The sequence below is a fragment of the Lycium barbarum genome, chromosome 12 (assembly GCF_019175385.1).
Source record: "Lycium barbarum isolate Lr01 chromosome 12, ASM1917538v2, whole genome shotgun sequence".
NCBI lineage: Eukaryota > Viridiplantae > Streptophyta > Magnoliopsida > Solanales > Solanaceae > Lycium > Lycium barbarum.
The window spans coordinates 63,598,252-63,621,040 of record NC_083348.1 but is presented as its reverse complement, the minus strand read 5'-3'; the positions used below and the strand labels follow the sequence as shown (position 1 = coordinate 63,621,040).

Sequence of the window (22,789 nt, the reverse complement as noted above, 5' to 3'; positions counted from 1 at the left end):
TATATAAAATATTGATATTTTGGGGTTTTAAAACATGACTAATCTTTGCCCAAAGTATGGAAAAAAAATGTGATTTGAAAGGTAACACCAAGAAAAAAAAAAGGTGTGCTACTTCACGCACAAATTTAGTGCGTGAAAGGCTCAAATTGCAATTTTGCAGTTTGGTCCTTTCACGCACGAAATTCGTGCGTGAATCCTATTAATGTGCTTTTTTTTTATACTAATTTGGTTCAACTTTTCTTTTTTTTATACTACTTAAGTCGCGAATTCAATTAAAGCCCTAACTAACTGCCAGGAAGAAAAAAACGCCTTCTCCCATAAACTTCTCTCTGGATTGAAACAACATACACGAGTTTCTCTGCAATGCTCTATCCTTCCAATGGTACAGTACTATTTCCTTCTATGTACCTTAATTTGATAGAGCGGCAGTTTATTATCTTCCTTGCCTTCTTTCTCCATCTTTGTCCCATACTTATATGCCTCTTGGATTGCGCCAACCGTCAGAACTACACCAAGGCACTGTCAAAATTGTAGCACCTGTAACTAAATTGAGATTCCATTAGTTGATTTTGAAGTTTGTAACTTTTACTTTTACTTAGATCAAGAACTAAAAAGGGTACTACTTCAGAAATTTCTGATCCAGAATTCATACTTTTTGATAATCTAAAATTTCTACTTCGAATCTGATATTGTGATTTTGTGTTCTCTCTCTTTGTATAGGGAAAATGATCTTGACAATTGATATTTTTTTTATGATAATTGCAAGTAATATTAGAATCCCTGCAATCGCCGCAAGTTTTCCATTTTGAAGGTTTGGTTTACTTCCGCGGTTCTATCGTTATATTATTAGCTTCTAATTATATGCATCTTATGCAGTGCAAGGTTCTGCAAATAATTATGTTTTTAACTGTTTTATCCTTCTTTGTGCTCTCTTTCTCTTTGCCTATTCTTAATCTATATGTTCTTACTGTTATAAAATTCTTATTCCTTTTTTTTGTTTTGGCAAAAGGTTGAAATAAAAGTGTAGATGGACTGTGATGGATGCGGAAGAAAGAACAAACACACATCCAGCAAATTTAAAATTATTTGAACTCATAATTTGATCTACAAGAGAAACCAGTATATGATTTGGGGTTCATTCTTCGAAGGAAAAAAAGAAGAAGGGAAAAGTCACAATATCTGCGGCAAACTATTACACGACTTAAGGCCTTTAGTTTTAAAGGAAGAGATTTTTGGTCTTCCATATAATATTAGACAACATAGTTGTTGCATCAATAGCTCTGCTGTGTATTGCTGATTTCATGTTCTAAGTTCTCTTCTTCTTCTTCTAAGGCTCTAGTTTTTATAATTATACTTTTTAGGCAACTGAACGTGTTCGAGTAGTTCGTATGTACTTTGAAAAGTTTTAAAAAAAGTTTTCTGGTTTTTGCTTTTGTTAATGAAGAATTTTGGGATCCTAGTCTCTGTAATTGCCTACGAGCTATATTTGTTTGTGTGTTACTTGTACTTGGCGTTCAATAGTATTGAGGTGTTGTGTAATTGGCACAGGAAACAGTTTTGAATAATGAACAAGAAGAAGTATATGATTGGATCGTAGCATTACACATTCTACGATGAGGTACGGCAAGGAACGAGTGCCTAAGTTCATTGCGCTCTTTGTATCCTCTGAATGAGATTGTTGTCAAAATCGGGCTTCGAGCGCGACAGTTGCGATTTGGTAATATTTCTCTATTTCTTTTTCCTTATTTTGTAAACTGCTTAATCTAGAAGGTTAAGTTTTTTGTTAGAAAAGGGACATACATTTATTTATTTGATATATGCAAGTAAAACTCTACGTGTTTGTGTACTTCGTCTCTAATTGCATTTATTATTATCGGAAGAAGGAAGATAAAAATAATTATTGTGTGAAGTTTTGCGACACCGATATTGTTGTGATGCGAGATGTCATGACGTGAAACTTTGATAATGAACGAATGTCATGACGTGAAACTTTGATAATGAACGACACACATATACAACACTACGATAGAGAAGTTCTAGCCTTACTTTACAATGTGACTATATTTCATTTGGTGAGAACATAAAGGAGGAACATGAATTATACGTGCTAATTTGGTATTGAAAATAGTATTTGGAGTGGATGCTTGATATTTTTTCTTATACCAGGTCACCAGGTTCCTCTTATCCATTTACATTAAATTTCCCCTAGCAGTTCAACGTTTGTTCACTTCTTGATGTGTGGATTCAAGATATCTTGAATCTGACATTTTGTTTTAAAAAAAAGGATGATATGTATCAGTAACACGTTTCACCCTTTAATGAACAAGTCACAAAATTATTATGCAGACTTCTCTTTTGAAGAGGTTTTGAATGCCCCAACTAAAATTAGATTTCAGCGGTGAAGTTGTTCCTCTGAGTTGTGCTTTATAGTCATTATCTGAAACTTGAGTGAGCTTGGGATCTCTGTAGTTTTTTTGAATGGAGAAGCTACAACGTTTTTCTTTAAAAAATCTAGAAAGTTAAAAATTGCACATGCTGTATTTTCTGTATCTTTTTTATCCGTATAAGAAAATGCTTGCTGTTAGTATATTTAAGTTCTTGGAAATGTGATTTTTCAGCCTAATTGAGTTGTGTAGATGGTTTCATAATGTGTTTCATGGCACATGTTGTTAATGGGGTGATTTTTTTTTTAAAAACAATGCAGTCCCTTCATTGAATTTATAAACAAGGATGGCGGACATTTTCGGATGGTAAGAAGATTTTATAAGAAGAGATTTAACAGAAAATAGGAAGACAACAAATAATGAAAAAGAAGAAGAAAAGAAAAATAAGGAAAGAAAAGCGCCTAAAACAAAGTAGAGAAGGAAAGGCTAAAAGTAAGACGAGCATGCTATAATTGATTCCGTTATTGATGGATTCTGCAAGTCTTGGAATCAAGTCTTTTCCCTTTTGTCTTCTTTCAATTTTATGTTTACCTATTATATCAAAAATATTGATTGTAAATATTTTACAGTTTTTCTGTTTATACTTAGTAGGTAGTATTATGGGTACAGATCCTCTCCAATAATTTAACCTCCAGTATTCCCATATTCAGTGCACTTGTAGATTGAAGTCGCAAGTACATGTAAAAATCAACAGTCTTGATTGAATCGAAATGTATTCAAAATTCTTTTTACTGCTCCTTTTCTAAGCTAAACAGAGTGGAAGAAAAAATAATTTAATATCTGTTACATATATTTGTTTTCCTGTCTGTCGAGAAATATTTACTTGGGTTATTCATTAGCTATAGTTGTTTAGGTGAAACCAGTTCAGAAGTGGTGATATTTTCCATTAATTATCAGCACTGACTGTGATGACAGAGTTGACCGTGGTGGCAGAGTAGTCACTCATTGACGATTAGTCTGGTATACGAATGACTCCATCGATGCATAAAAGCAGGGACACACTTGAATAAATGGGGAGGTTGAGAATAATAGAATAGTAGTGGTCTTTGCTGCGTTATAGAAATTACTAAATTAGCAAGGGAATAAATATTACTACTGTTTGCCATGTATGAGGAGAATGAAGAGAAAGGTGGAGACAGAAAAAGTGAGGAGAATATTGACGTGGCTTCAATCAAGACTATTGATTTTACTTGGGCACATGACTTCAATATGAAAGTGCATTGAGATATACTGGAGGTCAAATTACTGGGGGACTCCGTATCAATTATGGGTACAATATTTCTATCTATCTATGACTTTGGCTTCTTTTTTTATGCCAAGAAAAACATATACTGTATCTTTTTGTTCTTCATTTTTTGCTTTTTTCCCCGACAATTTTTCCTTTATTTTATTTTGGAAAACCAATGAGTCATTATTTTGAACCTCCGATACTTTTTTCTACTCCAAAATCTTTAATTTGACATTATTGATGTGTTAAAATCCAACTTTAATTCTTCCTCCTCTAACTCACTACAGTCTCCTAACCTCTTCCTCCATTTTCTTCTTCACCACTAGAAGTTCTATCCAGCAATTCTTCAGCCAAGCTTTATGTATTTTTTCTTCGATTTCATTTGATTTTTTTGAGTTGCTCATAATTTTATCACCACTTTGACTTTCATAATGAACAAATACTAAGCTTTCTAGAATGAATATAAGGCAATTTTCTTCTCATTGAATTTAATTTGCCACTCAAACGTTTCCTACTTTTTCCCCGACGTGAGTTGAATAATTGTTATCCTTCTTCCTTTTCATATTCTTTAACACTTAAACATGGTGTATTTTCGAGCGAAAAAGAACAATATTAGAGTAATGTATAAAATATATTAAACGAGCCCACAATCCAAGAGTTTTTATGTTCTCATGCTATATTCAATATGTTGAGACTCGATAATGTCAATAGCTTAACTGTTTTGGAATTTTATTTGATCGTTGAATTATTTTATATTTAACTTTTTTTCCTGAAAAATGAATAGGTAGGGAAACACGAAAGAAAAAATAACAAATTAAAATGAAAGAAAAGGAGTAAAATATAAAAGACACAGGTAAAGGTATATTTTCACCTACAAAGATTATTAAGAAAAAAATCAACGGTATGTAGTAACTCAATAATATCACAATGACGAAAAATTAGAGAAAAACTAATGTTATTTGATTATAAGATTGACTAAAACTTGAAATTTCATATATTTTGATTTGATGATTCATTCTGATATTCGAAATTTTCAAAAGATATGTCTGTAATTTCGCGCGGGTAAATTTACTAGTTATAAATAAATCTCAACAATAAAAGTTACTAATTGACAACTAACTAATAAAATAATAACTAACCTATATATTTGACTATACCAAAAAGGGAAGAAAATGAATTCTCTTGTCCTCTTACAATTTGAATAGAGAAAATGACTTTTTCAGATTTCTTACGTGTAAAAACAAAAAACTCTTGTAAAAAGGCCATAAAAGTAATAACTATTTATAAATGGCCTACAACCCCCCAAAAAGGCTTCTAACATACTTTAGGCAAAAAACAAGAAAAAGTTCCACAATGATTAACCAGCATTTTGTTGCCAAATAAATACTCCCTTCACCCACTCCTAATTAAAAAAGAAAAGGCAGACTTTGAAATACCAGAATCATAAAAGCTAAGGCACTCATTTTTTTTTTCCCCTGTTAACAAGATAGTATCACATATAGTATTTAATATGCACCAATGTAAAACGAATTGCTTATATATGGGAGCACTTTGTCGAATATATACATGAGTTATGAGAAGGTAGTCTATGTAGAAAAACCTATCCGAAGTTACCCTAGCGAAAGAAGTCCCTGTTTACGAGTCCGCGACTTAAGTGACACAAAAACAAAAAATAAAAATTGAAACCAAAATAACACAAAAAAAAATTACAAAAGTGGGAAAGGTCCTTTCATGCATAGATTCTGTGCGTGAAAGAGGCTACCTTTTTTTTTAAGCTATTAAAATCATGTTTTTTTCATACTTTGGGTAAAGATTAGTCATGTTTCAAAATCCCGAAATATCAATATTTTATATAGAACTTAATATCTTTTTTTGCGTACAATAATGTCGGCTCATTACATCAAGTATAACTAAACGTTTGGATCCGTCGTTTTAGGGGTTGTAAAGTGCCCCGAAGTAAGTTTTGTTTGTTTGGAAATTTGTCATCTTTAAGTTTAAGTGTCATATTTTATAGGGTTTTGATCTAAGTATTTTATTATTTAGTCAAATCGAATGAAAAAATAAAAATATTTTGATCTACCTTTAATTTTTTTTATATTATGTTGTTATTTTTCTTTTTTTTGTCTTTTTTGTTTTTGCTATGTCTTTTGTGTAATCTGTATATTTTTAATGTAATGTGTATTTTGTATTGTTTGGAAACTTGTTATCTTTATGTTTAAATATTATATTTGAATGTACAAATATAAATATTTTATTTAACAATAATTCATCCAATACGACAGGTTTTTACCAATTCAAAAATAATTCATTCCATTAAATTACAATACTAATTCAAAGCAATACAATACTAAATTACAATAACAATACAATCTTCAAGTTCTAGAGGCTTTATTACTGAGACGTGCTTGTACCACCACGGCCTTGTTGCCCACACGAACGCTTGTCATGGTTATATTGCTTACATGTAGAGCACTTGCGAGAGTAAGTTTTTTCACTGACGTCCATTTGATTGGGTCTTCGACTCCGTGAGTTAATGCCCAATTTCTTGATGTAATGCTTGTTAGCAACCATCGAAAACGGCTCGTTTGGCCAATAAGCTTCATTACCAAGTGGGTGGAATTGGCCGGAATGTGCTTTAAGGTAACTGTGGACCTTGTATTCCCTCGCCACATAACTTGTTACCGTTTTTGCCATTCTCTCGAAGCACTTTACCGCATGAGAACACGGCATGTGGTACGTTTGCCACTTACCACAAGTGCATGTTCTTGTTGCCTCATAAACGGTATGTACGTTTCCACCCCTACCGTTGTAATAACCCGTCTTAACTTCATACACACGTTGAATGGGGTCATACTCGATCATTTGGTGAAGCTCACATTTTTTTCTATAATGCTCCATCTTTTTGAAGGGCTTTGGCATCCATATCCCGCCTTCGGCTAATATCGCTCGGGCCTGCCTTATCCTAACCACAAATCGTTCAACAACTTGCTTGAAAGTCATTTTCACAATTGCGATGACAGGTAGTCCCCGAGCAGATTTCAGCAAGCCATTGAAAGACTCTGAGCTGTTTGTTGTGAGCATGCCCTATCCTTTGCCTCCATCAGCATGAAGCGTCCATTTTTCAATTTCGAGCTTCATCAACCAAACGTATGCAGGTTCACTAACTGCCTTGATCAGAACCATTTTTGCATCTCATTTTCTTTGTTGATGCTCCATCGCAACCCCCCATATCAATTTATTTAGAGTGTCGTTGTGAAACTTTGATTGCAAATTTGACTTCAAGTGCCTTAAGCAATAACGATGGTAAACAAGGGGAGGCTGCCACCCCGGCAAATTATCCATATTGTGCAATATGCCTTTATGACGATCAGACCGCACACATATGCCCGCACGATCCTTAATAACATGAGTCTTCAAATGGTTAAAAAAAAATCGTCCACGTGTCATTGCTCTCGTTAGCGACAATTGCGAAAGCAAGAGGGAATATTGACCTATTGGCATCCATTCCTACTGCAATTAGGAGCTTGATGTCGTATGCACCATATATATACGTGTCATCTATGGATATCACTAGCCGGCAGTGACCATTTAGTAATGATCTTTTAATTGATATAAGACATATAATGTACTAGGTAGGATAAGTTACCTTGGTGTTTCGGCAACATCTTTAAGTAACACTTGAGCAATCATGTTTGTATCTAAATTATAATGATTTGCTCGATTGTCTTCCATATCATAAGTGTGGTTTTGGCAGAATTTTGTGATAGCCCACATACCATCAGACTTAACAATTCTCCAAAGCAACCACTAACAGCCTTGATACCATCGTCTACAAACTAGCCTCCATATATTTGTGTTTGACTGATCAATCTTAAACTCCCTCATTTCCTTAAAACAATAAATTTTGACAGCCCGTTGCAACGCCTTTTTAGATGCGAACATTATTCCTACTGCAAGGTAGCATTGATCTCTGTTGAGATCTTTTGGTTCAATCCAGGTTTTTAGGTGACTATGATCATTTTCTCTTGTGAATACAAATGCATCATCACGACCTTGCAGGCTGTCAAGATAAGGGATATTGTTAGAATGCCACTGAATTGGGCTTTCAGAAGTTGGGTTTTCCGCCATCGGTGGTGGTGCATTCGTTCTTATTGGTTTTGGCTTTGAGGAATATTGTTGGTCATACCAACTTGAACATCATCATCATCTTCATCATCGGTTACCTCTGCATTTTTAGCTATTTCATCGTCATCACTTGATGATGACTCATAATAATTTGGAAAATCTTCATTATCAAGTGCATTCCTCCTCCCACACGAAAAGTAACATATTTTAAATACCAACATCATATATATATATACGAATTATTTAATATTAAGGTGATGAATTTACTGATGTTGATAAGCATGGCCATGGTGTGGAGCAAAAGTTAGCATCAGTAGGGCTTAAATGCCTAAAAAAACGTGTTCTGTCAATGCCTCGTGGAACTTCACAAGAGTTTAATTTTGCTCTTAACCATTTTTGCGAAGAGAACAATCGGATGCAAATACGTTACCTTAGGGTAGAATATGGTGTACGTGGTAGCACAAGATTTAGATCCAAGTGGGATTCGGACTGTGAGTTGTCCGATGAAGATTAATATTTTTTTTTATATAAAGTAAGTAGGTAGGGTCATAAAGACAAACCCCCCCCCCTCCCAACTAGGGGTACATGGGGGTTTGCAACTATATAAATAGTCCTTTCTTTTGTTATTAGATTACAATGTATTCAATGCCGAGTAGTAGAAACGCAGTTTGGTCTTTACTCCTTCCAAAAGAACCAAATAGCAGTGATGATGAGAGTTCAAATCATAGCAGTTTTTTGAGTGATAACAGTGATTTCAAACTAGAAGAGATAAATCCCCACCTTCTTATAGAGCGTAATGATGATTTCTGCAGTGTGAAATATTCAGATCGGCAAGAATATTATTACGGTTTACGCCGAGAATGGTCACATCGACTTGCCGAATCAGAACGTCTTGTTCGTGACTTGAAAAATCTCAACGCTCCAATACCAACAAGGTACTCAATAACCATGTCTTGAGTAGGTCCAAAAACTTGCGAGCTTGCCGTACTAAGGATTAGAAAAGAAAACAACAGAATGTTGGCAAGATATTGTAGATTTTACATGCTAAAGTTGGCTGAAAAACAAGCATCATCAATCGGTAGAGAACTAACATCTACTGAAAAAAGATGTGTCTTAAGAAACCGCCAATAATTTTTCTGAGGAAGATATTGAGGACTTCTATTTTGATGAAAATTAGGGGTTATTTAAGTTCTTTTAAATTTCTTACTCATGCGGTTAATTTGTATTATTAGTTTATGACACTAAAAGAAAAGTGTTGATTACATGAGGATTTTCCTACGGATAATACAGTAAAATCCCCATGTAATTTGATTACTTGCGGATTTTCCTGCAAAACGAAATCCTTTGGAAAAACCTTCGTGGGTAATTATAACCTGCGGATTTAAAAATCCCCAGGTAAATTACATGGGGAATTAAAATTCCCATGTACATTATTTGCAGATTTATCTGCGAATAATATCAAAAATTCGCATGAAAATTTTGGCAGGAATTAGTGTAAAAAGGAGATTTCTTGCGGATTTACGTAGGAAAAAATCGCAAGTAATTCCCCGTGAAGATCCCCAAGTAAATCCGTAGGTGAAATTTCATGTACGAAAGGGAATTTCTTGTGAATATTTATGAAAAACTTCCGCAGGAAAATTCCTAAAATAAGCCCCAAGTAAATCCGCAAGAACACATTTTCGCAATAAAATCCCTATGAAAATTCCGCATGTACATCCCCAAGTAATATTCGCATGTAATTCGCTAGGTAAATTTCGTAGTTAGACAAAAATTTAATTCGAAAACCACAAGAAAATCCCTAGGTAATAGTTTTCACAAAAAATTCCCTATGTAATTCTGCGTGAAATTCCCCATGTAATATTTTTCTGCAAGTAAATCCCTACATAAAATAAATGCGATTCAAAATGTTTTTCCATAAAATCCGCAAGTAATTTATACATTTTTAAAATGCTATTTTTATTTAATTCTATATAATTCAACTGTATCTATCATATTCATCCTTATACTTTTAGTATAAGGACACCGCTCCACATAAGTCTAATATAAATCATCATAACCAAGAAAAAACACAATTCATAACATCAATACCAATAATGCATCTTAGTTCAAAAACAAACAAAATATCTCAAAAGTGAATCCCAAATAGTACTATCAATTATCTCATTCTTGATCATAGTCACTTTCATTCACATTTTCAGCATCAGAATCACTTTCATTCATGTTATCAGAGTTGTCACCACTTTCATTTTCATAACCTTGATGTCTTCTTGAGATGATCGCTCATTTGTAGATGATGCATTGTATACATGCTTCTTCAACAAGTGTAACTCCTTCCTCATCCTCTTATTTTTGCATCGCTCTTCCTGCAACTGAGCATATAAGTCCGCATTGGAAGCATGTACCTGGGATTTAATCATCTCATCAATTTCTCCCGTTAAAGCCGATGTTGATTGCTTATTTGCTTTTACAGATCGACCTAAGGAGCCAAGACCCGCAACTCTTCCTTTTTTCTTTCCACCAACAGCTTGCACCCAAATATCCATTTCACTTAATTGAGAAGGTTGACTAACTAGATTACTGTCTCCTTCCACAGTTGATGCATTTTGAGAAGCTGCTAATTCTTATTTCTTTCTTTCAAAATTGTTCTGCATCAAAACAGGTTATTTGAGACAATATAATGTCAATAGAACATATATTATTAGCTGAATAATTCATACTGAATTCAAGTGTCAAACATAAGCACAACAAGCAAAATTTTAATATTGAAGATGACAGTAGCTTGTGAAAGGGAGCAAACAATCTACTTATCCTCTAAAGCTGATGGACTCCCAAGTTTCTCACTTATCAAATCCAAACTCATAATGTAAAAGGCACAATGAGCTATGTGTCCAGCTGCTGCATTTTTAATCGGGGAAGAAAAGGATTTAGATGTTTTTTCACGCTATCTTTGCCACAAAAGTAGATTAACAAACGAAAAACGATAAGGGAAAAGGGAAAACAAGAAGCCAGCAAAATAAGAGGAAAAATCAACCAACCTCTATAAGACGAAAAGAAGACAGAATCTTTGTTGTAGAAAAGAAGAAAGAGTAACGAGAATGAATAACAGAAAAGATTATCAATGCTTTGTTCGGAAATCGAACCTTACGTTCAGCTCCCAACAGCCGCACCCAGAAAACATTTGTTCAATGGGTGCTCCTGGCGTATTATATAAGTGATTAAAGAAGTTTGATATAATTTATATAGTTCGTGTTAGGATTAATGGGGGCAAGATCACCCAGCAAGCTCTACATGGATCCACCCCTGTTCCTTTTCCTCTCTTAATTAATCTAAATTTTAACCTCTACATAGGGTAAGATTTCTGGGCACTTTTTTTAAGACTAATTCACAACAGATTCATTACCTTGGGTTGTCTTAATAAGTAGAATTAGAATTTAATATACCATTCTGCGGAGAATAATTTGAGTTGTGAATTAGAGAGTTAAAGTTGGTTGATTAACATTTTTGTTCTGCAATTGAAGTTCAACTAATTACTCAAAGTATAGAAACACCATTTCCTAGATAACTTTTTTCTAACCTACTGAATATGCAACAGTGGTACCATTCGTAGAAATCACAATTTTTTTTTATGTAACACAACTTAGAGAAAATAATTTAATCTACTGAAGAACACAATGGATGAACACTTACATAAGTAGCTTCAGCTTTCTCATTTACCCAACTGCTATCACTTTTCTTGCGATGAGTGCGAAAATAAAAATCTGAAATTGAAGGATCTTTTCCAGTAGCTTCTTTCTATAATCAAAGAAAGATATTATGTTATGAACGCTGAATATGATGTTATTTTATTGAAAGAAATATATTTAAAAAGATTTATAATTACCATTCTCTTAAAGATCACTCGATGAGGTATACAACCACCTGTATGAAGTGATGCACCAGCATTTGAATCACGATTCTTTTTGTTTTGTTCGGACTTTTCCTTGAACTCAGGAGACTCCCAATGCTCCTTCATCTCCTTGAATACAGCATCCCCCATCCAATGTGGCTTCACAGTCAAGTTCTTTCTAACATCTTGAAAAAGTTGGCTCATCCTTGCAACTGCCCTTTTCTCAAAATTGCGCCGTATAGCATGATTATAGTGAGGGAGCCATCTAAATTTCTTCTATATATAGCAAATGAAAACTGCATTAGTCATACAATCTCTCACCACCTGTATTTGAACATGAAGCTATTTATAAATTTATTTACCTTGAATTCCTCAAACCACATATTATGAGTAGATTCTGGGAACTTCTTCCAAGAAGGTCTAGCCAACTCAAATTTACTACAAATGCAATCAGTAATACCTTGAATTACTTGCTTGTGAGGATGAAACCTACATAAAATACAATAGTTAACAAACATATATATAATAAATTCACCTAACCATATGTATAGTTACAAGTTAGTACTGTATATTACCTAGCCGCTTCAGGTACAATCCATATTCGTTGATCATCATCTCCATTTCCAACCGTACTAAACGAGGTGGCTGGAGTCACATTGGTTGATGGTGACATCAACGGTTCCGTTTCTTGATTTATAGGCTGGGATTGATTAGGTTGTGGTTGAGATTCAATGTTATGAGGCTGAGATCGATTGTTAAGACTAGGTTGAGGCGAAGCATGCTTATTTATATGAAGTGGATCAGTATGAGAATAGAGGAGTCGTGATGGGATTATGGGAGGCACAAAATCATTGTTATGAGGCTGGGAATGGTTGGCTTCAACACTAGATTGATGCAAGAAAGACTGATTGACATGAAGTGGAGCAGTATGAGATAGGAGGGGTCCTGATGGGATTTTCGGTGGTACAAAATTAGTGTTTTGAGGCTGGGAATGGTTGACTTCAACACCAGGTGGACGCAAGGAAGACTCATTGACATGAGATGGACCAGTATGAGATGGGAGGGTTCGTGATGGGATTATGGCGGGCAATTGAACTGCCTGTCGCTCTACTGCACGTGGCTTTTTTTTTCTTCTTGATTTTCCTCCTTTACCATTAGATTGTTCATCTCTTTTAGATCCTATACCTGACATCTGCAAGAAACAAAGAACATTAACATAATGTATTAGTGATGTAATCACTGTACAAAACATGAATAAATATAGTGATAAGTATTTCAGCTGACCATGATTTAGATATTAAAGTAATCTTTTCACAGAACTGGGCAACTTTCTTAACTGTACCTACTCATTCTCCATGTCCCTTCTTCAGTTAACTTTTAAGCTTAAGAAGGCACTACTAGTCTCCAACTTACAGATGATAACTTTGGATCCTCATTTGCGGCATAAGATAGAGCACACCAACTACCAGCAGTTGAAAAAAAATTCATACTGCACTAGCTTGGACAAAATCAAATTAATGGAAATAAGGATTACACAAAGGCCTACACACTTCATGTTCAACTGATAAACTTCTAGAGAATAAAATACCACAACAAACATCACAGGTTTGAGTTCGTAGCATAAATAATCTCTTGCTATCCATGGAGACAAAATGATATTCCGAATTTTCTAAATAGTATAATATAAAAATCATGTGACCAGGAGGTCACGGGTTCGAGCCGTGGAAATAGCCTCTTGCAGAAATGCAAGGTAAGGCTGCGTACAATAGATCCTTGTGGTCCGGCCCTTCCCCGGACCCCGCGCATAGCGGGAACTTAGTGCACTGGGCTGCCCTTTTTTATAATATAAAAATCATAAAGCAAATATAGTAATGTAAATAAACAAAACAAATTGACAAACTAATATTCTCAATCGTCCTCATCTTCCTCTTCGTCCTCTTCTTTGGTTTGGAGCTGATCTTGTGAATCATCACTATCAAAAATATCCTCTTCTTCACTTCCAGCCTCCTCTTCTTCCTCCTCTTCTTCACTTCCAGCCTCCTCTTCTTCACCTGCTGCCCATCATCTTCCCCGTCAATTAAATCATGTCCATCTTCATTGACAACGGGTTGATAACTACTTCCATCAACCTCTTCACCATCAACTTGGTCATCTCTTAAGCAATCAATTGGGTCATCCTCTATACTTGCACTAACATGTGATTGCTCCTCTTGGTAAGCAACTTCCAGATCATATCTTGTATCCACAACTCCTCTTGGCTTCATCTTTATAACCACCCACCAATCAGCCTTACCTCCTTTGCTTTCCAGATGATTTGCATAATAAACTTGAGTTGCCGTTTCGGGAAAGATGAAAGGGTCAAATTTAGCATATCTTCCCCTTTTTCGAACCTCAACAATACCAAAGTGGCTATCAAATTTCATGCCATGTTTAGAGGGATCAAACCAATCACAATAAAATAAAACTAACATCATGAATGATTTCATTGGCCATTCTAATTCGATAATCTCCTTAATAACACCATAATATTCACTTATAGTACCATCCTGTCCGGTGCCACTGACACACACCCCACTGTTATGTTAGGATTTAAATCCCAAATCCGACCTTTGTAAGCAGGTTCCCAGGAAAGATTGGAGGGTCACAGCTGGACCACTTAAATACCAACCTCCTTAGACAGAACCTACTTACGCCGTGATGTAAGCGAAGAATAAATAGCACACACAGATTTATAGTGGTTCACCCTCAATGTGAGAGCTACGTCCACGTTGCTGCTGCAGATCTTATTAAAGAAGAAATATTACAAGTGTTTACAACACTCAACCTCACAACCCCAATCCCAATTACCCTCAAGAATTTTACCACAGAAAATTCTCTCAAAGACCTTCTCTTACTTAGGCCTTTCACTAAGAGTATTTCTCTTAGATTTTTTCTCTCTTGGGATGTGTATAGCAAATGATCTTAATGATATCTTACAAATGAACCATAAGCTACCTATTTATAGGAATGAATTTCCTATGATGAGGTAAGCGCTTACATCACGACTATTATGAGGTAAGCGCTTACCTCACGACTATGTGAACAAAAGAATTGACTTGTTTGGCCAATTCCACACCTAACAAATCTCCCACTTGAAGACTAATTTTAATTTGTCTTCACACTTTGATCGATGCAGCAGCTCTTTCCTACTTTCATACTTCGTGCAGGCCAACTGAAGTTGAGCATAGCTTCAGTTTGTCTATCGTCACTGCCTTTGTCAGCATGTCTGCTGCATTCTGACTCCCTGCGATCTTCTCAAGCACTAGCGCTCCATCTTCCAAAGTTGATCTAATGAAATGGTACCGGAGTTGTATGTGCTTCGTTCGAGCATGGTAAACCGGGTTCTTTTCCAAATGAATGGCGCTTTGGCTATCACAATATAGCACACTTCCCTCGTGGTCCTGATCCAATTCCCGCAGAAAAGATTGTAGCCACATCATTTCCTTTGTGGCCTCCGTCACAGCAACGTACTCAGCCTCACAATTAGAGAGAGCTACTATCTTTTGCAACTTGGAAACCCAAGAGATTGCAGTACCTCCGAATGTGTAAACATACCCGGATGTGCTCTTTCTGCTATCAATATCACCACCGTTGTCAGCATCAACATACCCTTGCAATCCTGTTTTTGATTTTCGGAAATACAGAGCTGAACTCGAGCTGCCTTTCAGATATCTGAATATCCACTTCACAGCCTCCCAGTGTTGCTTTCCTGGATTGCTCAAAATCGGCTGACAACTCCCACTGCATGTGCAATGTCTGGCCTTGTACATATCATTGCATACATAAGACTACCGATTGCAGATCCATAAGGTATCTTGTCCATCTGCTTCTTCTCATCCTCGGTTGTCGGCGACTGATCCTTTGACAACCGAAAGTGTCCAGCCAAGGGAGTGTTGACTGGCTTGGCATCATGCATGTTAAACCTTTTGATAACTTTCCTCACATATTCTTCTTGTGAGAGTTTGATGCCCTCCTTGCTTCGGTTGATTCTCATCCCAAGGATTTGCTTTGCAGCTCCCAAATCCTTCATTGCAAACTCTTCCGATAACCCTTTTTTCAACCGATCAATCTCCTATAGGTTTGCTCCTACGATTAGCATGTCGTCGACATAGAGTAGCAGTATCATGTACGAGTCTTCAAATTTTTTGAAGTAACAGCAGTGATCTGCCTCGCACCTTGAAAAATCAGTTTTCTTCATAAAGCTGTCAAACTTTAAATACCGCTGTCTTGGAGCCTGTTTTAGTCCGTACAGACTCTTTTGAAGTTTGCACACCAGATTCTCCTTTCCTTTGACTTTGAATCCCTCCGGCTGTCGCATGTAGATTTCCTCATCTAGATCACCGTGAAGAAATGCAGTTTTCACGTCCATCTGTTGCAGATGTAGATTTTCCTTTGCTACCAGTCCAAGAACAGTTCTGATAGTCACCATTTTGACTACGGGAGAGAAGATCTCCGTATAGTTGATGCCTTCTTTCTGTTGAAATCCCTTTGCAACCAGCCTTGCTTTATAACGCTTGCTTCCATTGGGTTCTTCCTTTATCCGATAAACCCATTTGTTTTGCAATGCCTTCTTATCCTTTGGCAACTCGGCTAACTCCCATGTATGATTTGTCGATAGTGAATCCATCTCATCTTTCATTGCCAGCTCCCACTTAGTCGATTCATCGACTTGCATTGCTTCTTCATAACATTCTGGCTCCCCTCTATCAGTGAGTAGAATGTAGTTGAGGGATGGAGAGTACCTGTGAATCGGCTTCCTGATTCTGGATGATCTACGCAGTTCTGTGATTGGCGTCTGCTTATTTGTTTCAGAATCGGCACTTTCATCAGCACCTTCTCGGATTGTTTGTTCCTCTGCCTCGGTTGTACCTGGCTGCGGCTCAGGTGTCGGAAAGTGTTATATCCCGTATTTTCGTGGATTCGGGAAAATTCGAAATAATGTTGATTTGTAGGGAATAAGGCCATATGTTGGTTTGAATTAATATATGTGTGTGTTGTTCATGAAAAATATTAATGTGGAAGTGCCAAGGAAGGCCAAGGGCAAAATTGGAATTCCGGAAATTAGTTTCGGGAATTACAAAACGAGAATTTTAGCCAATTGGGCTCAAAACAATGGAAAGAAAAATGAGGCCCAAAATGAGAGGGGTGGCCGGCCATAGAGAGGCCCAAACCCACCAATTTTAATTCAATATTTTCCATGTGCTACTTAATATATAATGGTCCTTATCTCATAGAAAGTTCAAGAAAATAAGACAAGACAAACAAGAGCAAGAGCTCAAGGGCCATTCGGCCAAGGCAAGGGGAAAATCACCCCTCCAAATTTTGATCCAAAAATTATTTTCTTGTGGTATTCCTACCATATTAAGGGCCCTCTACAACATGGTGCAATTGTTTGGGAAGGAAGAGCCCTTGTTTCTTCAATATTACCACATGTTTGAGTGAAGAAGATTGGAGAAAAAGGTAAGAATTTATCCCAAGTTATTATGTTATGAAGGTTTGTTTGTGTTGTAGTATATGGAAATGAGTAGAATTCATGAAAACATGGAAGTTTGCAAAGTGGGTGTGCATGTGTGGTATGTGGCCGTGTGTATACTATGTTGTATGCATGTGATGAGTTGAAGTTTATGTTGTATTCTAGTTGTGTGTAGGATGGAATGCATATTGGAAATGGAAGTTGAATGAATTTAATAGAAGTTGGAAATATAGGGATGTAGCCGTGTGGTACCCTTAGTGCAATGAGAATGATTTAATTTGATTAATATGTTAGTAGTGTGGTTGTGATGCTTGCAATGTATATAAAGGTACAATGATGTAAGTTTGCATTGAAATGGAAAGTAGAAGCTTATGTCGTTTTAGTAAGATTTTACGACATTATGAAAATGAAGTTGTTAGGTTGCAAGTTATGATGATTATTGATGAACTTGAAATATGGAAACATGTTATGAATAAGTATGTTAAAGATTAGAAGTTTCGGATGAATTATGACTTTGGTGGAAGTTTGTATATTGTGTATATCTTATGAATATTTTGTAGAAGTGATATGAAATGCTTCTAAATTGCATTGTAATGATCTTGAATAATGATGAATATGAAAACATTGAGCTCGGTTTGGAAGTGTGAAGTCGGAATGAAAGTTATCGTATTATGTCGGAAAGAAGAATAGTGGTGCCATATTGTGTTTTGTGGTTATTATGGTTGTTCCTAGTATTGCTCTTGGGTTGTTGTTGATTATTTTGGCCGAGTTGAATTCTCGGGGATGCTATACGTATAGGGGAAATGCTGCCCAAATTTCTGTAGAAAAGTGTTGACTTTAGATCTAAGCCTAAAGGCTTATGGTTAACATTTGGTAAATGTGACCACTTGCAGATTTTGGACGAAACGGGAAGTGAACTTGGAAAGGTGTAAAGTGCGTAAAAGGTATGTAAAGCTACCCCGATTCTTCTTTTGGCATGTCCTAGATGTACTAGGATCGGATTCACGCCTCGGAGAATATTCTGCTCATCGGAATCCGCCTCTGAAATTGTCACATTTTCGTTCAGTAGAATTGAACCCTTTTAGTATGCTTTATAGAATAAATTATGCAAAATTTCTCCAAATCACTTAGGAAGTTATGGAATGCCCTAGAACTTCTGTAGGTGACCCCATAAGCTTAATACACGTAATTTGAGCCCGCCGCTTTGGTTGTCCCGAGGTGGGCCTGCTATTTCCGATTTTACCCTTATGGTCCTTTGTAACTTGATTTCAAGCAATTTTTAAGGAAACGTCTTATCTACTTTTCCAACAACTAATGATGCTTATTCGGGACACTATATTGAGTCTATGTAAAGGTACGATATTTTGTATTGCATTTAGTCCCACTATTCCCGCTTTGCTCTCTTATTGTACTATTGCCTTATTTTCGAACAAGATAAAATGAAACGTTTTAACTATCCTTTAAACTACTAAGGAAAATTATTTTAACGAGTCCCTCGAGTCTGGTAAACTATTTTGGAATATGAAAATGATCCCAAAGGGATTACTCTTCCGTAACTCATTATGACATACGACATACACCTACTATGATTCTGTCCGACTTCATTGATTCGATTTGTCATTCGATATGCCTCATTGAGTCTCTGGAAATCTGTGATATTTTTGTTGCATTTAGTCTCTCACTACTCCATTCGTGGATGCCCCAATGTTTCCCACACTGAGCCCGGGCCAGGATATGTTATCAAGCGTATTCCATTGCATTGTTCGCCGTGCCTCGATGTGAGGGGGCAGGTATATATGTACATGGGTTTTGGAGTATGCTGTGCCATGTACACACATTCTGATATGATATGATCTGATATGGCCATCTGATATGATATGATATGTTATGTTACGGGGTTATCCCCTACTCTGTTCCTTATGTATGGTGGCACCAGCGTCGGGGGGTGGCCACGTTCTGTTTCGCCGAGCCCTTGGCAGGGGCCGGACATGATATGGTATATGTTTCTGAACACACTCCTCATGTTTTGAAAATATGCATTTGATACTTCGGAGGTCACACTCACTTCTCTGTAAGTCCTGTTTCGGTTATGATCTTGTTCCGTATTGGGACCAGGTACGACATATGTTTTCAACAAATACTATTTATGCTTTATGATCAATATTTTGCTAATATGGATATTCTGTCCATTTTCTGTACCTTCTGTTCTGATTATGACTTTGTTTACTACGTTCTGTGCCTTTACATACTCAGTACATATTTCGTACTGACCCCCTTTCTTCGGGGGCTGCGTTTTCATGCCGCGCAGGTACAGAAGACAGATTTGCTGACCGCCTGCCTAGGACATCTATTCTGCTATATTGGGAGCACTCTTTTGTTCAGAGCCTGTATTGGTACAGTCTGCCGCTATTATATATATGTATGCTATTCAGGGGTATGACGGGGCCCTGTCCCGTCTTATGATTATGTTATGATCTGTAGAGGTCTGTAGACATACTTGTGTGGGTTCTGTATATGTTTTGGGTTGATATGATCTGTGATAGCCTTATCGGCTTCCTTGTGCTATAACTGTTCATCTGTGACAACTAGCAGTGCCAATTGATCATTATATTGATATATTCTGTTAATATGCTAGTTTGGGGTTATAGGGTACGTATGGGTGTCCAGCACGGACACTAGTCACGGCCTACGGGGTTGGGTCGTGACAGAAAGTCCCTCAAATCGACTATTTCCGATTCCTTGTCCTGACATTCTGAATTCTTTTGCAGCTTGTCTTTGTACAGTACCTCTTCGTTGAAGACAACATTCCTGCTTCGGATGATCTTCCGATTTTGTTCATCCCAAAATCGGTAACCAAGCTCGGTGTCACCATAGCCAATAAAGTAACACTTCTTTGATTTTGGATCAAGCTTGCTTCTAGCCTGTCACGACCCATCTAGGGACCGTGACGGGTACCCGGGGCTAGCCACCGAGCACCACTCGCTCTAATAATCATCTTACTCATTTAGTGCTCTTTTACCAATTTTATACACGAATTGTAGGAAAATCATATTTTATATAGAAACATAAATACTTATATACATTTGCCTCTCGGCCATCAAAATAATATATACATAATAATAACATCTTGTGAGACCATCTGACCCACACTGCGTATCTACGAGCCTCTACTGACATACTAAACATATAGACGAAACAAGACTCCGTCGTGCCCAAAATATGCATATATACCAAAAGAAGAATCATAAGCACCTCCGGACAATGGAGTGCTCTCAATCAGCTGACAGCTACTAAGGGTCTGGACCAAGCTCACCTCCCTGTCTACCTGTGGGCATGAACACAGCGTCCAAAGAAAACGGACGTCAGTACGAACATTGTACTGAGTATGAGAGGCATAAACAATGAAGAAAGACAGTGATAATATAATGTGAACATCAATATGAAACATCTGAATCTGAATGACAATCATAAAAGAAGTAATGCATGCTGTCTTACTCATACTCGTCATAATCTCATATATGCATAATATGCAAGCTGCCCGTCCATATCGGAACAGTGTGATAATCAATAACATTAGCCCGCGTCCAGGCCTCCCGCGTCCGGGGTACCATCTCATGCCGCCCACTAGTGGTGTCTGCCCATGCCAAAAGGTCATGGTGTATCCGTATAGCTGCCCGCCTTGGCGGTGACTGCCCGGCCAACTAGGCGCGATGTAATATGATCATGACATGCTCATAAAAAAAATACTTGTAATAATATGCTTATCATAGTACATGCATAAGACTCAAGATCAACTGTACTCTGTCGGGGTGGCGTACGGTCGTGATCCCCCGATTTCATTATGGAGCAATTATTGACATTCTGCCTCACCTTGAAGGAATTAGTACATAAGGTGGGTGTAAGAAATAAATAGCATCATGATCAATATGGCATCATCGTATCATATCTCTTATCTTATATAGACATTTATGGACTTAGGCTTCTAGCTTTCCGGAAAATAGGAACTCATGAAGAGGAAAAAAAACTTATGCTATAGGATTCATGCCATTAGAAAGAAAGGACTAGCCTCACATACCTTTGTCGTTTAGCTATGTTATCGTTCACTTGCTCTCTCCCAATGTCACGTCGTTACCTTCACGGGAGAATTCGTATTAACATTAGTTAATCGATAATAAGAACGCGTCGTAAATTCTAGAGAACATTGGGCAGCATTTCCCCTGTAAACTTAACAATCCTCGAAATTCCAACTTAGCCAAACATCAATCAAAATACCAACAACAACAATACCAACAATTTCATATCAAACTAGGATTAAATCCATTCTTAAATTACTCCCAAAACAGCCCAATATACATTCGAATGCCAATACTTGTGTACACTTCTTTATTTCCGTATATCCATAATATAACAACAACAACTACAGCCAATCCCACGATATTCCAGCACACCAAACAATTTATAACAACCACCAAACAGTCCACATCATAACAACAACAATTTATCTGATTTTCCGCAATTAATTTCGTAGTTCTCATCTCATAATATAGCTATGACCGAGATGAATTTAAATATATCAAGAATAGGAGAATTCTTACCTTATATCGCTAGTCACGTTTCCTCTTCAAAACAACCTCCCCCCAAGGTTAAATTGCTGGAAACGTTCATGCTCAAGGAATTTACTTAAAGTTTATGTAAAATTTCCCAAAGTGGAAGAAAGAACCATCTGAAATGTAAAAGTGTTTGTATTTGTTTCTTGCTGGTACGTGCCTTTTAAATTTACATAAGACATCAATGTGACCACTTTTAAATCAAAGTGGGCCCACCTTAATTATTACACTCAATGGTGCCATTTTAATTCTAAAGGAAACAAAACATTTTCATCCGTGTGTACAAACATATATATTAGTCATCTCCTTTATTTCATGAAATGAGCCCACGTGGAAAGGTGTACTTTAATACTTGTCCAATTTAATGTCTACTTAATTCCATTTTGTCCCCCAAGTCAGATCTTAAATGCACCATCCCTTGTTTTCTTTTCTTTTTTGGATAATAATGGAGTCAAAACTTAATCATTACATATATTGTAAAAAAAATACATTCTTTGATAAAGATGCCACCTACTTCCTCATAATATGTATTAGTCACCAGTTCCCCCCATTTCCATGGCCCCCACGTGGATGCCCATTTCCCATGCCCATCCATAATTTGATAGTCAACTTAATAATATCCCGTTAAAATCCAACACTTAATAATTTATCCGCATGATTAATTTCTTGATCTCAATTCACTTAAATAGTAATCATTTTTTTTTATATACTTCATGTACCCATTATCATGACCATGTAATATAACACTAGTCCACCGCCTCGTTTGCCATACATAAAATATAATTTTCAATCACCGTCATTACACTTGTTAAGGCCCAAATTATTTTTGGACTTCATTCCTCACATATACCGAGTTCTTGTTTTTCATGCTTAAATATAACCAAATTCTCCGGATTCGGATAAATTTCCTCATGTTGGACGGTTCAATTTCCTAGTCCAAAAATACGGAATATCATAGCTTGGACCGTATTTCACTCAAATAAATTT

The 22,789-nt window shown here is 36.5% G+C and overlaps 1 protein-coding gene, 2 long non-coding RNA genes and 1 pseudogene across 3 annotated transcripts; 1 reads left to right on the top strand and 3 right to left on the bottom strand.

The window, feature by feature from the left end:
• Nucleotides 1-285: 285 nt before the first annotated feature.
• Nucleotides 286-1,846, top strand: LOC132625004 (uncharacterized). Its single transcript, XR_009576609.1, has 2 exons — nt 286-382; nt 1,549-1,846. It is a non-coding gene; the product is annotated as an uncharacterized LOC132625004 (long non-coding RNA).
• Nucleotides 1,847-9,957: 8,111 nt separating this feature from the next.
• On the bottom strand, nt 9,958-10,425 carry LOC132624339 (uncharacterized; annotated as a pseudogene).
• Nucleotides 10,426-10,597: 172 nt separating this feature from the next.
• LOC132624338 (uncharacterized) lies at nt 10,598-13,947 on the bottom strand. Its single transcript, XM_060339132.1, has 6 exons — nt 13,567-13,947; nt 12,259-12,875; nt 12,046-12,172; nt 11,678-11,959; nt 11,485-11,589; nt 10,598-10,738 (listed from the first exon to the last, which is right to left on the bottom strand). The coding sequence occupies exons 1-6, from the start codon at nt 13,945-13,947 to the stop codon at nt 10,598-10,600; spliced, it is 1,653 nt and encodes a 550-aa protein (XP_060195115.1).
• A 6,232-nt stretch (nt 13,948-20,179) lies between these two features.
• Nucleotides 20,180-21,994, bottom strand: LOC132623478 (uncharacterized). Its single transcript, XR_009576255.1, has 3 exons — nt 21,791-21,994; nt 21,271-21,327; nt 20,180-20,520 (listed from the first exon to the last, which is right to left on the bottom strand). It is a non-coding gene; the product is annotated as an uncharacterized LOC132623478 (long non-coding RNA).
• Between the last annotated feature and the right edge of the window lie 795 nt (nt 21,995-22,789).